Source organism: Xyrauchen texanus, chromosome 19 (genome assembly GCF_025860055.1).
Source record: "Xyrauchen texanus isolate HMW12.3.18 chromosome 19, RBS_HiC_50CHRs, whole genome shotgun sequence".
In the NCBI taxonomy this organism is placed as follows: Eukaryota; Metazoa; Chordata; class Actinopteri; order Cypriniformes; family Catostomidae; genus Xyrauchen; species Xyrauchen texanus.
Genome location: NC_068294.1, coordinates 21,370,061 through 21,387,295, shown reverse-complemented (window position 1 = coordinate 21,387,295; position 17,235 = coordinate 21,370,061). Strand labels below are relative to the sequence as shown.

The 17,235-nt window shown below is 39.1% G+C and overlaps 1 protein-coding gene across 1 annotated transcript in view; it reads left to right on the top strand.

The window, feature by feature from the left end:
* The window catches only part of LOC127660003 (dystrophin-related protein 2-like), a 113,999-nt gene that overhangs the window by 89,639 nt on the left and 7,125 nt on the right, over nt 1–17,235 (top strand). The window contains exons 14-19 of the mRNA XM_052150037.1: nt 249–415; nt 1,426–1,537; nt 1,988–2,124; nt 3,175–3,240; nt 11,129–11,194; nt 14,489–14,629. Coding sequence (XP_052005997.1) covers nt 249–415; nt 1,426–1,537; nt 1,988–2,124; nt 3,175–3,240; nt 11,129–11,194; nt 14,489–14,629 — 689 coding nt within the window. The remainder of the gene's footprint in view (nt 1–248; nt 416–1,425; nt 1,538–1,987; nt 2,125–3,174; nt 3,241–11,128; nt 11,195–14,488; nt 14,630–17,235) is intronic.

Below are 17,235 nucleotides of genomic sequence, written 5' to 3'. Positions count from 1 at the left end.
CACATAAATGAAACATAAACACTGATGTTTTATATAGTGAATAAATATTATACTGTGTCATAGTACTGTCATCTGCAGATAGTAGCTTTTTGTTTGTATAATATTCTGGTTTGGCCCACATGCCTCAAATAATATTTCCATTTGTCCCACTTGTTGAAGTTAAACAGCTCTGTGCTACATTGATTGTATTTTGTTTCATTTAATTATTCTTGATCATGTGTATCTTGTGTTCTGTGCTTTAACTTTAGGCTCCTGGTAAGTCAGCCATCGAGGTGTCTCACTTCCTAGAGTGGATGAGTCTAGAGCCTCAGTCAGTGGTGTGGCTTCCTGTTCTGCACCGGGTCACTGTTGCCGAGACAGCCAATCATCAGGCCCGCTGTTACATCTGTAAGCAGTGCCCTATTAAGGGTTTCAGGTGAGTGGCTGCAATGCTGAGACTTTCCAGCGCAAGAATGCACTGAACTTTATCTGTGTTTCTTAGCCGGTAGAAATAAATTATCCAAAGCTCCAAATATGTGTTCTGTCAGCTGTTTTTCTCTGATCAAAGATCTTGAGGCAACAAGACTGTATTGGAGAACTGCAGAGGGTGTGGTTTACATGGACTGTTAATAGTATTTAGTGTTTAGTGTTTGCAAATTAACTAAGGCTGCCAAATATAAAAACTTAACGTTTGACATTAAGTTGTTTTAATTCCATTACATTTAATTAATGTTGCAGGTTAGTGGAAAAAAATATTTCTTTCTTTCTTTCCTTAAAAGAAAAAACTTAATGCATTAACCTGAATGGACTATATAGCAAATACATTTTGTTTAGATGGTCTCAAAGCTAACAGAAATTGACAAAAAGCCACAAAATTGATTTCATAGGGGTTTTAAAGGGTTAGTTCACCCCAAAATAAATGTGTTGTCATAATTTACTCGCCCTAATGTCATTTCAAACCTGTATGACTTTCTTTCTAATGTGAAACACAAAAAGAGATGTTTTAATGAATATAGCGTGAATAAAGCCTTTTAGTACAAAATGGCTTATATTGTGGATTGTTTCTTACCTATTGTTTGCCTTCAGACTTGGAATATGATGCAGGAGTCGCATGGACTACTTTTATGATACTTTTGGATATATTTTAAGCTTTAAAGCGAGGCACTATCCATGGCATCGTGCTGATAAAACAGCCTGCGATAGCCATTAAAATATCTTCGTTTGTGTTCCGCCTAAGCAAGTTAATGCAGATTTGCAATGACATGAAGTTGAGTATTTTATGGCAGATCTTAAAATTGTGGGTCAACTATTCCTTTAAGATGTTAAGATATTTATTTCTTTATTTTCCGGCAGGGAAGCCACAATTCATTTTTAATATATCCATAGTCCCGAAATTAGCACATACATTTGGACATAAACTGTTTTTCTTCCTCATCACTGTTGCAGATACCGAAGTCTGAAACAGTTCAATGTGGACATCTGCCAGACATGCTTTCTCACTGGCCGGACAACCAAGGGCAAGAAACTACACTACCCCATCATGGAGTATTACACCCCGGTACATGTTCTTTCTCTCTTGCAGGGAATTTTTCTTTGCCTACTGGCAACATTGTGCTTGCTCAAATGTTTCAAATTCAATCACTATTGTTCAAAGCATTACACAAAATAAATATGAATTAAACTGTATTGAAATCCTGCAGTGAAATACAACACAAGGCCACTTGCTAAATGGTTATTCCATGCTCCAGTATGAGTTTTATTGGCGGGGGTCTTTATTATGCACCGGCTTTCTGGAGATAATATACTGTATATTGAGATGGGAGGAAGATTAATGTTCTGAGGAAAGACTGATGTACCATGTGTCAGAGGATTGTTATGGAGGGGATGTGTTGTATCTCATTCGTTCATGTTCTTTCATGTTTTTCTCTCCGCTGGCTCTTTTTCTTTCTCGCTCTCTCTCTCTCTATCTCTGTCACTCTCTCTCCCTGTACTGTCTGAATCATTCCAGACAACCTCAGGCGAGAAGATGCGAGACTTTGCTAAGACATTGAAAAACAAGTTTCGCTCTAAGCAGTATTTCAGTAAACACCCTCAGAGGGGCTACCTGCCCGTCCAATCAGTGCTGGAGGTGGAGAGCTCTGAGACGTGAGTCTTACCCTCATGTCTCTGCTGATGAGAATCACTCCTTAGTGCCCATGTGCTCTGTTTGAAGGTTTATAAGTGGAGAATTTGGAAACAGAATGGTATTTGTCTGTGACAGTGGGGAGGGAGGGACTCTCAATGTGACAAGTGTTGGGGAAACTACTTTGAAACCGTGCCAACCTACAAGCTACTCGTAATGTAACGTTTTGTGATGATACACTGCCACTTGTTGGAAAGTTAACTTGATACTAGAAAAGATACACTATTTTGTAAAAACCTGAGCTAATGTGATTAGTGTTGGATAGTAATGGACTGCCTGTAATCTGGATGTTTCATATTACAAAAAATCAAGTATTTGTAATTAGATTACATTACATATCAGTCTTGACTTCAAAAGAGGTTCCCAAAGGGGTGTGTATTTTGTAAACAGTACCAGATTACATTTCAGAAGTAATTTACCCAACACTGAGTGTCATGCTACTGAAAAATATAGTGAGGTTAGTAGCTTCACTACTTTTAATTTCTACACAGCTCTTGGGAATACTGGATTGTTATTGGTCAGTCATGATATTCAGTGATGAAATATTTATCAATTATGACTGTTGTCCTTGACAACACTTTACTGTAACCGACCGCTCATTCTGGCAATTTATGCTTCCTACATACAGTAGATGTAAGCAGTCAAGTAAGCTAATAAACTAAACTTTCAATATATTATCAATATTTCATGTCCATTTATTTATTAATTTAGTAAGTAGCTCTGTAATAAAATGATAATGCAGTCAGCAGGTTAAAAATTATACAAAAGGATCACCCTGTCAGGATTTGTTCTGCAATAATGACCAGCTGACTGGACATTATCCTTAACTTAGTTACTCTCCAACACTGGACGTGACCTAGTTCACCACTATGTTGTTTGCATTTACATTTATTCATTTAGCAGACACTTTTATTCAAAGGGACTCAAAAGCAATTAATCCTTAGGATGCAATACATAAGCATTCATCCATAACAAGTTACTGTGCTAAAATATGTGTTTGTGTGTTTAAACAGGCCCTGCTCATCTCCCAGGCTGCCTCACGCAGACACACACAGCCGGATCGAGCACTTTGCCAGCAGGTAGGAGTTCAGTTTTGCACAGACAGTGATCACTTCTGTCCTGACACACTCCCAGCAGCCACCCTTCTCACTCCGCTGAGCTCTGATTGGCATATTGATCCTCTTTGAATGGACACTCTGTTCCAAACAGCAAGGCCGTTACAACAGCCCGTGAGGAAGTGAGCGAGATAGCAAGAAAGAGAGAGAGAGAGGGAGAGATAACATGCATAGGGGTGGACAGGGGTCAGCTGCTTTCCAGTAGAAGAATGAAAGCTCCATGAGGCTGGTCTTGAGGGCTCAAGAGAGCTGCCAGCACAGATCAGTCTCCGCTCTGGCCTGGACGTAGTGCACATGACACAAGCCTACACTCATAGACACATGCACTTGCTTGCACATGGACATTTAATACTCATTCATGCATTCACACAGTTCTAGCCATGGGATTTGAAATTTGGCATTTTTTCTGGTATAGAGGCTACAGCTGTTCTTTGGACTTGTGTCATCCTCACACAAACACAAAAACACATTTGTTCTCACCCAAAAATAAACAATCTTTCATCATTTAGTTACCCTCATGTCACGCCAAACCCATTTAATCTTATTATTTTTTTCTGTGGAACGTAAACAGGGATGTTTAGCAGAATTGTCACAATGTTCTTTTCCATAAAATGAAAGTAATCGGGGCTGAGTGTTACTGAGCTCCAAAAAATGACAAAAAAGCACCAAAATTAGTCTGACCAACTCAGTATTTCAAGACTTCTGATGCCATACAATATCTTTATGTGAGTTACAGGCAGAAATTTTTCACATAAAATCTTCCCCATCTCGCTAGCCTTAAAATCTATCTGCACTCCCACATATTCAAACTTTCTGCAATGCGATTTGTTACAAGAGCCAACAAACAATTGTCATTCAGCATCATTTACAATAAAACTATTTGAAAACACCCAAGCTGAAATGAAATGGCTATATGAATATTCTTTTTTATTTGTGTTCCATGGAAAATAACAGCATACAGGTTTGGAATGACATGAGGGTAAGCAAATAATGAATGAATTTTGCTTTTGGAGTGAAATTTTCCTTTAAGTTGTGTGCTCAGTGAAGCTAACAGCCTAATGTGACAGGTTTGGTTTTACTGCAGCAAAAGATCATCAAAATGGTCCTCTGCCCCATCTAACTTGCCAACTAACAAACATACACACACAAGCACACACACGAGCACACAGAGCAGCCGTTTGACTACCCTACCACACTGTGCTGCCAACTGTCACAGCTCACACCCTGCTGCAGCTCTTATCTGTACTACAAATAGACCAGAACTCCCTCTCTCTCTCTGCTTCTGGGCCCTTTTTATCTGTCAGCCTCCTTCATCATAAGCTTGATTCTGCCTTTCAATGTCTAATATTGATCTCTCACCATTACCTGCTTTTCTCTATATTCTTTTCCTTTTTAATTCATCACTTCAGTTTCTTCTCTCTTTCTTGCCATCTTTGGTCTCGCCCAACACAAATCAGTGCAGTCTTCATTAGTTGTTCCTGCTCAGAACAACATTCCTTGTTTTTATTCAACTCTCACCAGTTATAATGTTTCACAGGGGTCAGTTTTTCCTCTGACAGAATGTGTTAAATGTTCTGAGATATTCAGCTCACAGAGTGCCAACAGCCTTGACTAAATTATAGACAAAAATGTCAGAAATTTTCAAACACACTGGGAGGAGAGTTTTTTTAACACTATTTTTTTTTTTTTTTTTAGATCATTGTTTTAGCTTGTTGCAGGTCAGACTGTATTGTGGAGATGAGAAGTTTGTAATCAAAAGGCTACATTTTTTCACAAAGGCTCTTTGAACCTTTGTGATATAATTTCTCTGGAGCCAATTCCCAAAAGACTAGCATCACTTTAATGTGCGGTATATTAGTACAAAACCCTGCATAACATTCAAATGCAATGCACCCACAATCCACCTTAATCAAACACAAATAGCAAGCCAGGCCTATCAACTAGTCAGCCTGGGCCAATAGCCTCAGACCTCGAGCTGCAAGACCAAAATGGATCTGCATTCCTACCATTGGGCCAATAACCCTGCAACTTTGCCCTAACATCCAACTTCACATACCCTGCCCATTTCACAAGCAAGAGGGAAGCTCAAACCAAGGTAGATTACAACTCTAGATTACAGCTAGCCTTCAAAATGAATTTGGTGTAGACTGAAGCTGCCGGTTTTTGCTTATTTTGCTATTTGCTTGGTGGAAAGCAGCCTGACTCAGTGAAACTCCGCCTTTGACCCAGTTGGCCTTCTTTGGCCCAAGGGTAAATCAACCTTTGGCTCCGAGGAAGTCTCAAGGAGGCACGATGAAGCCCCTGAAATGACAGTAGGAACGCAACTGGCCCTGGCACTCACTAGCACGGACTTATTTGGCCTGATAGTAGAAACACTGCTAATGTGTGCTGGTATAGTACTGTGAGATTTGTATTTAAATGAAGTCAATGTCACGCCTCCTTTCTATGCAAATCAGGCTCATTATAGAATGAACGAGATTCACAAATGTTAACATAATTTGCTATTTAAAGTGATGTCTGTGGATATGTTCAAGTTATGGTAGTAGTAATTAGATCCAGGTTGATTGTGTATTTTTGTGTACTTACATTGTGGGCCACATATAAATTAGCATTAATTTGAACTGTCAGGTGCGTGACAAATATTGAAATATTTTGATATCAACCATAAGATGTCTAACAGAATGTTAATTAATTACATGAAGGTATTAAAGTTGCAGGTTTTTAAAAACTAAAAGTGAAATTAATACGCATAATTCCTTTTGTGAATCGGACTCTAAAACAACATAGACATATAAACATATGCAAATAATGATAATACGCACAGGTGCAGTTCATTTCTATTCCCCCTGTCTATTGCATGTTCATGTTTGATTCTTTGTTCTCAATTTGCTTTTAAAAAACTCTTAAGCTTTCCATTCATTTTCTTGCTCTTATACGTTATTAAATGTTACACGTTGATCTAAGTGTCGGCTAAATAGGTAAGGTTAAGTCTTTTGTATCTATAGAGATGCCTCTTTTTCTCCAAGAAGAATGAAGCATCTTTTTTGTAGCCCAATGGAAAATCCCTTTAATTTAGTTTTATCTGATAGTGCTTCATGAAATAAGCGAGATAGAGTGAGAGTGTGCTACATGAAGTAGCACATTATTTCCCTCATTGTAAAGGCTCCTTTCAAGCTCTAATAGAAAATTAAATTCACATCAGATGTTTTGGATGTCATATTTGCTCTAAGGGTGCTAGACATGCCGCAGGAAGAGAATGTCATAGCTGAGGGAAGGAAGATGCTCAGTAAAGAGCACATACTTGCGTATATATGCTAATACAGAGGACTGATTGGACGACCTCTAGATTGAGGGGATGTGAGGATAAATCAACTGATATTTTAGGCTGCCAGTAAAGGGCTGGGTTTGATGGCTATGTTCAGAATGGAATACTAGTTTACTACTTGCAGTACTGCCTATATTACTGTACATTGCCTACTATTTTTCAGACATTTTCAAACAGTGGTATGCTACATTATCAAATGACCGCATTACATTTGTCACATGACCACATCGCAGTGCGTATTTAATTCTCGAGTGCCGTTGTCATCAAAGTTTTGGCTGTATCCAGAAGGTATCACGCCAGGCAAGTCTTGCAAGAGTATCATTCGCTGTTACTAAGGTTAGGTTTAGGGTTAGATTTAGTGGTAGGGTTAAGGTTAGATTTAGGTTTAGGAGTTGGGGAAGGTGTTGGGTTTCTGGAGGACTCCAATTAAAAACAATTAAAAATCGATATGAACATCGAATGCGGCTCTCACAAGACTTTCGGGAAGCTGCAGGCAGAGCTCCGAAAAAGCAAAGTACAGTCAGCCATCGAAGATATGAGGTGCCCCTAAATTAACCCTTTCCCTAACCATATGTGGAAGTGATGCCCCCTTTTGGAGTTGGCGCAATCCCCTTCTGGAGTAAGCCCGCCCTCTTTTTTTTTTTTTACTTTTGGCGCCCGGGGGTTACCTTCTAGACACAACCCACAGTTACTTTCAAGGCAAGTCGGTGGCCATCTTTGGAATGCTCCCGGGCAGCTTTTTTCTATTGAAACAAGCGATAACTACAGCTCCTATCTACTTGAATGGGAAAAGTTTTTTCCATCTTATTGATGCCTCAACCGGTTCCATTAGGAGTCATAAAAGCCAGGCGGAGGGGTTACCAGGAAAGCTAGCACAGCTGTCATTGGCTGAAGGACACCTGGAGGGAGAATATGTATCGACTTCCTGCTATTCTCTGAGGCAGTGCTATCCTGCATGCAGGTTCTTCACTCCACTGCTGTATCCTTAGGATGAATTTTGAGCATTTTCTGGCAGCTGTTCCCAACAACTGGGCATGAATGCACTTAGCACTCCTAATTAGAGTCTCTGTAGAGGCTCTTACACTGGCGCTAATTCACAGGCTGTCATTCTAAGGCAGTGAAATCTCCCTGGTCTCTCACATAAGGGTTGTCTGAGGCAGGAAATGTGCAAAGCATTGCTAAAAGCAAAGTTTTACCCCTGCATTGCTAATAGTGAGCAAAGGGACCATTGTGAACTCCCTGTTGTGTGGACACCTTTGTCGATCTGGATGGTGCAGCAGAAGTGTTAATGGAGGCATAGAGAAAACCTGTGGAAAGTTCTGTGGATCTTGCGCTTTCAGAAAAATTGTTCCAGAGCTGGTTGTTGATTGGTCAATACAGCATTCTAGCTGTGCTAAAAAACACAAGATAAGCTGTGTTGAAATTCCTGATTGTTGGTGCCAGATGGGGTGGTTTGAGTATTTTTGTAACTGCTGATCTCCTGGGATTTTCAAACACAACAGTCTCTAGAGTGTATAGAAAATGTTGCAAAAAAACAACCAGTAAGTGGCAGTTTTGTGGACGAAAATGCCTTGTTGAAGACAGAGGTCAACAGAAAATGATCAGACTGGTTCTAGCTGACAGAAAAAGTCTACGGTAACTCCCTCTGTACAATTGTACAACAGTTAAACCCTCTGTACAATTGTAGTACGCACAATAGCATCTCAAAATGTGCAACACGTTGGATCTTGAGGCGGATGGGCTACAACAGCAGAAGACCCCTAGTGAAAAAGTAATAAACCAAATTGTATTTAAAATATATTTATTTCATGATAAGTGTACTACAAATACATTAACATACCTATTCACTAATTAAAAGTACCATCATGTTATTGCACTTATTTCATGCTTTCTTCAAATGCACACAGAGAACCTTTGGCTGCTACTAATGAAGTGGTGAGGTAGTATAGCTTTTACAAATGTCATTAGGGGAAGTATATATTAAGTTCAAATATAATGTACTTTAAGAAAGTACACTGGTTAGATGCTTGTTTTCATCTTGTGCCAATTGCTTTTAACACTGTTCAAACAAGTTGTAGAATCTAAAACCTGTTTAAACCGTGTTAAAAGCAATTGTCATAATGTTCTTCAAGCACAAAAAAATATTACTAATATAACTTAGAAATATTTTCCTGATACATATACTATATATTTTAAATTATGGCATGTCTGTTCTGAGAACTTTTAAGAGGGCATATTTCATTTGCATTTCAACATCCTATTATCATTCTAACAGAGAACAAAGTCTTCTCGGATAGAGAAAAATAACTCGGATGTCTTATAACAAGAGTTAACTAATGCTGGAAATGTATTAATTAAAAAATTATAATGAAAATTTGCATGGGTGTACAACGATCAACGCGCCAGAACCAGTTTTTACTTGGTGGGCCCTCAAACAAGCTGGTTGTGACATCATCAGAACAACATTAAGTAGTCAGTATACAGTATGTTGTACACAGATTTTATACCAGACCAGCTTCCAAGATTGTCAAAATCACAGTGATTAGTTATTTTTCTACATTAATATTAGTCAAAAACTGCCCCATACACATTTCGAACGTTACGCAATCAAACTAAATAGATTTAACTCTGCTTCCGCAGAGAGAGACTGGGCATGTGCTTGTTATTATTTTCAGTTACACAAACAATAAAAAATACATTTCAACAAAATGAAATGCTGTCTGTTAAGCCATTGATTATGATACCACTGGGTCACTGAATTGGTTAAACTGCATGTTCTTGTGTACGGGCTCCTTTTTATGTATCTATTCAAGTCTCAAGCAGACAGTCTTTTGTTGTTTGTGTCTGCATTCAACAGTGTTACAGAAGTACTTTATACCCTGTGTTTTATTCCATTTTTAATGCAGCATATTGCATTCAATATTGTGTGACTTGAAGAGTTAAGGGTTAAAGTAATTTCCTCATCCCCAATAATAGGGTACAAAACAATAGTTGTTTATTAACCTACTTTGTCTAATGCTGCTTGTCTGCTCAATCTTGACTTACTTTGATTTAAGACAAATTTCCCTCTTGAAATAAGAAGAAGCTCAAACCAACAGAGCATTTAAAACTGTTCATTCGCTTGTTAACATTCGGCAAACAGCATATGGTCATTCTACAACTATCACACAAGTCATATCATGTAAGTTATAACTATCTACATAAACATCATGTGTTAAAACTACATAGGATTATAGTCCTTTCCAGGAAACTGTAATGTCTGTTGATGTTTCTGCTTGGGGACTTGTTATTGGCTGTTGTGTTTGCGTAATTAATGAGGTAGGTGTGTGTAGGTTTTGGGGACTGTTTGGGAGGTTTATTAACTAACATTTAAAAGTAATTTTAGTTATATTTTGAGTTCAGCTAAATGTTAAATGTGTTGTTTTATCTTATGAAAAGGGGTTATTCGTTTTTTTTTAGTTACACGGGGTGAGATCAGTGTTGCTTTGAGATACATGTGATCCTGTGTGTCTCAGTGTAAGACTTAATACAAACTTTCAGTGTTTTGGTGGTGGTTGAGTTGTGTGGGGATGCCGCGGAGAAAAGCGTGAAGCCTCCACACTCGCTATGTCTCCGTGGTAATGCGCTCAACAAGCCACGTGATAAGATGCGTTGGTTGACGGTCTCAGACGCAGAACCAACTGAGATTTGTGCTCCGCCACCCCGAATGAGGCGAGTCACTACCCCACCATGAGGACGTAGAGCGCATTGGGAATTGGGCATTCCAAATTGGGGAGGAAAAAGGGAGAAAAAAAATAGCGCTGTCTCATACTTTATTGAAGAAATTCTATTCTGTCATTTCTAGGGTGGCACAAGAACACTTGACTATTATAGACCATTGTTCATGCTTGATATATCAGCTATATCTATGTCATCTAAGCTGCCAAGTGCATTGAAGATCTGTATATATTCACTTTCTATTGTGCCACCTGTGGCGGGGAATGAAAACATGCAAGCAGTGTTGCCGAAAATACCCAGGAGAGGTGGTTACATCATAAAAGATCATGTGACAAATGAAGTGAAAGGGGAACTGATTCTCCTGTGGATTTTTCATGGGAATGGAGAGCAGAGGGTGAAGCCGGGAGGTACAGAGGGTGAAGCCGGGAGGTACAGCTCCGGAGGTCGAATGACAATTTGCCACCCAGGTTAGTCACGCGCGGTATCAGAAAAGTCACAGATAAGACAACATGTGAATTTGTGTTGGAGAAACCGCTCTAAGGCTTCTCCTATGCAGTTGCTGAGACGTCTTGATGAGTCACAGCTGTCTTTTATCGTTTCCCCTGCCGACCATATGCTATTCTCTCTCTCTGCTGTTTATGTGTGAAGTCACTGTCCTTGGTCCTGAATAAGAGCCTTGTCACAACAACAAATTACAGAGCACAGTGGCTTTGCCCTTATACAGTTTTTTTATGTTGTGACCTATACTCAGTAATATGAATTGTTCATTTCATGCCCTCTCTCTCTCTCTCTCTCTCGCTTTCTTTTCAGGTTGGCAGAAATGGAAAACCAGAGCTGCTCCTTTTTCACTGACAATCTCTCTCCAGATGAAAGTTTGTGAGTATGCTGTCTCCCACACATACTCTGATCTGTCACAGTTGCTAAATCCCTGTGCAGGGGCGTGCGTATGTGTGCATGGCCATGTGTGTTTGCGTTATGTTTGGTGAGGCTGGGCAGTCACATTCATTTTAAAATGTAATGAAAACAACCCATGACAATGTGTGCATCCGCTCTTCATCGTATTAAGTCTGTGTGATTAAGGAGCACAACAGTAGGGATGAATGGAGCAGACTGGGTTGGTGACAGGAGAGAGAGAGAGAGAGAGAGAGAGAGAGAGAGAGAGAGAGAGAGAGAGAGAGAGAGAGAGAGAGAGAGTGAGAAGGAAGGTGACGGGATAATGAAATGCCACTGAAAAAGCTGCAGCCGGTGGAAAGGCATAAGCTGATGAATTATGAGCATATATATGTGAAATAAGGTCATAACTCAACTCATTAAAGAGGTCAAATCATCACAGCTGAGAGTCAAGGCAGCACAGAGCTCACCTAAACCCCCCCTCTCTCCTGTTGCACTGAAAACAAATAATTTAAAGGCATATTTAAAGGCATACTCAATTAAAGTTGAGCTCAATCGAAAGCATTTGTGGCATAATGTTTATTATCACAAAAAAAAAATTTTTTTAACTTGTTCTTCTTTTTCTTTAAAAAGGCACTTAAAATGGAATTAAATGAGGCCAATTCTTGGAGTGTTTAAAGGTAGAAATGCTAAGCTTCTAGTTTTATTAAAGCACTTAAAAGTTGTAAAATTGGATATACATTTACACACAAAAAACATTTAATCACACTAAAATAATGTTTATATGCATATTGTTTATGTCTTGTGACTATGCTTTTGAAATAGTGCAAATTTTAATGTTTACAGATTGGACCCATTCACTTCCATTGTAAGTGCCAAACTGGAACCCAGATTACTGCTTTTTTTTTTTTTTAAAGAAAAGGAGGGATGAGTTGAAATAAATTGTAGTAGGAATCAATATTATGTCATTTGAATATTCACTATAAGAATATTCCTTTAAGTGAATCAGTTCTTTCGGACAGTTCATGTAAATGAACCAGTTAAAATAAACGTTTCCCTTATATTTAGTGTTCGAAACTCTGATTCATTTTAGTTTGTAGGTTCTTTCAAATGGTTCATGTAAATGAACTAGTTCACAATAATGATTCACTGATTCACTTGAGAACCGCGCAGCCTTAAAGGGACTTTGCCTTCTTTTTTTAAGCAAAATATTCAGTTAATTGCTGCTGTTTATCACTATATTGCGAATCAGTTATTTTAAATAGGCAATTTTATAATTTTATTAGTGTATATTAAGTACACATTTATGTAGAATTTAATGCTTTCACCATGTTTTTTGAACCCAATACAAACATTTTAATGAAATAAAATATAGGAATATTGTAGTAACTATAAGCATATAACCATTTTATTAATATTTTTGAAAAATAGTTTATTCTTTAAATAGCTTAGATATAGTTAACTGTAGTTAGCGGGTGGCGAGGGCCACCATGGACCCCATTGGCCACCCCACTCGCAAATTGCTGTTTTAGTAATTTTTTGGCACAATTTAGTTCTTTAGATGTCAAATCATCTCTGTACAAATGTACAAACTTAACATGTGCAAACACCAATGTTGCCGCACCTCTCCATCCCGGGTGTCATTGTATCCACTCAACCCCCCCCCCCCCTCCCCCCCCAGTCCGACGAAATAAAACTGCTGCCCGAACATTTCTGTGCCACCACAGACTTATCTCTTGCCGCTGCCTGGCCACCACTTTGAAAACATCCTGGCTCCGCCCCTGCAACAAAGCATACTGTATGAAATACTGTGTCTATTTCCAGTGTAACGAATTAACCAAAAGTAATTCAGATTTTAACATTTTAACAATCTAAATGTAACATTTGCCATAAGTTATGACCGTTTAACTCAATAGTGAATTAAAGATAACTGGTTTTATTTTCCAGACGATAACTGGATGCTACTCGCTGAATTAATCATGCCATGTAATGAGGACACGTGACTACAGTACAACTGTTTGTAACATTTATCAAGGAATAATTTCTACTGTTTCAATTCTGCACAATATTCTGTTAGTAATAAGCTATTTTTCCATTCCAAACAGTTAAAGAGAAACTGTAAGTAGTTCATTATAGCTATTTGACAGGGTCTAATGTTATATTTCACCGGATCTTACCAAATATCCTCCAGTTCAGCAGTCTATAAGAGGCCTTTGTTCACTGACGGCCTCTTAAGCTTTTTGTATTTGACTTTACAGAGAATGGCATCATTACAGAGAGTGTGTGTGTGTGTGTTTGGATGCTCTCAGCTTGTTTAACAACCATGCTGCTATTTGTTTTATGGATGATGCCTGTGCACACTTTAAGGATGCTTTCCAGAGTTGTATGTAAAATATGCATGCATGTGTGCCATGCAGATATGCACCTGCTGTACTGTGTGTTTGGCTTATGTACCTGCTGCTTTGTGTGCTTGCTTGGCGCTGTGTACGCTTCAGGGTTGTGTGCAATTCAGAGTTTAATTGTGAATGCCTTTAAAGGTGCATTTATTGAAAGTTTGCTAATTGCAACCATTTTAAATAGAAAGAACTGAATAATACCATACAACATTTTTTAAATGTTTACTCAGTTGAAGACTCTAGTAATATCAGTCTTAAGCTGCTTTACTCTACATATGGTGCTGGGCGCACATTCATAAGTGCAGCTATGTTGAGATCACATGACCAGCTGAATATTACTCACTTTATTTGGATAATCCCCTGTAATTGGGGGTATTAATCATGGCTGACTGTGAATAGTATCCTACAATGACATCAGAAATGTATTTCCCTAATATGAAGCTGAATCTGCGCTGCTATGTATCAGTGCATCATAAACAAAATAATTACTTTGTGCACCTTTTACATACCAATTCAGTTACTGAATTTGAACTGGGGTGGCAAGGGGATTCAGAAAGTTGAATTTAATTTTAAGGAGTAATTTAATGAAATTAAAATAAACTCTCATAACCACTGTAAGTTGATTTATAACCCTATAATGTACTAGTAAGTAATTAAATACATTGAAAGTCAGTAACTGTAATCTGATTCCAAGAATTTAAAATGTAACACATTACACTAAGAGTTAAAATTAATTAGATTACAGTAATTAATTACACTGGGCATTGTCAGTTCAACTCAAAACTGAATTTTGTCACACCCTGGTGCGCTGGTGTATGTGTGCTGCTTTGTGGCTCTGCTAATGTGCTCAGTGTGCACTGTTTCCTGTGTGGGGGGGACTCAGGGATGAAGATCAGTACCTCCTACGTCACTCCAGCCCCAACCTCGAGCAAGACTCGTCCCACGGCCACCTGCTTGCCCACCTGGACTGCCAGGACAGAGAGGAGCTGCAGTGCACTCTAAACCGCTTGGAGAATGAGAACAGGTGAGGGCACAGCCGGTGACACACATACATTCACACTCTCACACTTGTAGCTGAAACATGTAAATGGTGCGCCAAAAGGAATTAAATCGTTTTTTTTAAATGGCAGTGGTGGCATGCAAAAGCCTTCTGATATTTGTGTGTATTTCCAGTGTATTTCCAGAGCCACAGTGTTTACACTCCTCGTTGTAGTATTAAAGGTGCCATAAGCAAGTTTTTTTTAGGGGTGATACCATGCAAAAAATGTTTGTACTTCCTTCTAAAATAAGTGTCCTGAGAAATCACTGTCTCTGTACAGCAAAACTCTGTAAACTGCTGTGTCAAGGTTTTTAGCCAATTAGAAAACTACCCAATCAGAAACATTCTCTGCCTTGGAGTGATTTTGTGTGTTCTGGTTTGCTGCAAGCAGGGGTGGACTGCGAAGAGAAATCGGCCTGGGATTTTACATAGCAACTGGCCCAAAAGCTGTCCTTTTCAGCATATCGCTGCCCCCTTCGGCATATCGCAGCACCATTTTGTGGCCCATTCTGCATGACGTGGCGGCTCTTTTCAGCTTACCTGCGCCCATTTCGTGGCCAGCCCACTGGCCCGCCCGGTTCTCCCAGTGGCCAGTCTGTCCCTGAATGGCCCCAAAATGTGTTGGCCCCATGTGGCGGGCATGTGGATGAAGGGATGGGGCTGGCTGGATGGCATTCTGGCACAGTAATGGTAAAGAAGAAACACGTTACAAACAGTGTACCCATACTGTTCCTAAGTAATGGGCTTTTTACAGTTTTTTTTTGGTTAAATTGATGTTAATTGTTTGAAACAAATGAGTGGTAAAATTATTTGTCTGTATTATTAAAAGACTTCTGGTTCTGATTGACTGCACTTCCTTAGATGGAGCTAATAGTTTGCTGGGAAACTGTTTTTTTTTATTATAATTACGATGGTTATTCTAGGTCAAAAACAGGAAGTGGTCTTTTGACCCACTTCAGATGAATGAGCTATGTATTTGAGAACTTTAACAGGTTCAAACATCATCAGAAACACAAAAAACCCTGGCCATTTCCTTTCATCCCAAAGGACAATACTGTTATAGCTGTGAGTCTTGAGCATAAATCCTGACCTTTAAGTCATGCTCTCATGTGGTCTTGCTTTGTTATAGGTGAGTAATAGTTCAATAAAGCAAGATTAATTGTTAGTGACTGCAGGGTATCAGAAAACTTAACCTCCAGAATAAATCAAGGTGTCTTGCTGTCATTATCAGGATAGAAAGAGCTGGTTGATGGCAGCAGTAAACCCAGTCTCCTGTATTTCTGTAACATATTGAAGTTGTGCCTACTGCTGCAAATATGCACATTGTTTAATATATTAATATTTTATGGTAGATGCTTTCAAGAATCTTACAAGAAAGTATGCATGTGGTGTAAGAGGGATCCAGAAGAGGTAGAATACATTGTCCCAATGTGTTCTTCCCTTAAAGAGCACTAAAGTGCAAAATTCAATAGCGCTACAACAATTAAAAATATTGCTGCTCTGCATTTGCCTCTGAAGAAACCAAACCTTAGTTGAAGTTTGTTTTTAACAAAGTCCCTGATCATGGGGCCTGGGTAGCTCAGCGAGTATTGACGCTGACCACCACCCCTGGAGTCGCGGGTTTGAATCCAGGGCATGCTGAGTGACTCAACCAGGTCTCATAAGCAACCAAATTGGCCTGGTTGCTAAGGAGGGTAGAGTCACATGGGGTAACCTCCTTGTTGTTGCTATAATGTGCATGGATGCCGCAGAGAATACTCAGCAAGCCACGTGATAAGATGCGTGGATTGACCGTCTCAGATGCGGAGGCAATTGGAATTCGTGCTGCGCCACCAGGATTGAGGCAAGTCACTACGCCACCATGAGGACGTAGAGAGCATTGGGAATTGTGTATTCCAAATTGGGGAGAAAAGGAGAGAAAGTTCCTGATCATTTCAGTCTGATCTTAAAAGTTTGTGCAGCACATTTCAATGTGGATTGTTCTGCGAGCGCATACGTATGATGTTATAGAAGGTTTGGGGAGTTTAAAACTATTAAATACATTTTCATAACTACCAGTTCCTGTGTAACTGCTATAATTAATAGCTTCTTAGCAAGTGGAGTTGTTCCAAGTAGTTTTAAAGATGCAATTATACATCCTTTGTTTAAAAAAAAGGATCCAGCAATACACAACAATTACAGACCAATCTCCAAACTGCCTTTTATTTCCAAGATTTTGGAGAGAGTTGTTTATTCGCAGCTCTACTCCTATCTAAATACATTTAACAATTTAGATACATTTCAGTCTGGTTTCAGACACTTGCACAGCACTGAATCTGCATTGTTGAAGGTCACTTATGATATTTTACTTTCCATGGATTCAGGTTCACCTGTCATCTTAGTTTTATTAGATCTCAGTGATGTGTTCGACACAATCGACCATAATATCCTTCTCAATCATCTAGAATGTACTGTTGCCATCCAAGGTATGGCCCTCCAGTGGTCAAACGAAAGGACGTTCTCTGTAAATGTAGGTCATTTTTCTTCTACATCGAAATACAGTGTGGTGTCCCTCAAAGGTCGATTTTAGGACCCTTGTTATTTTCACTGTA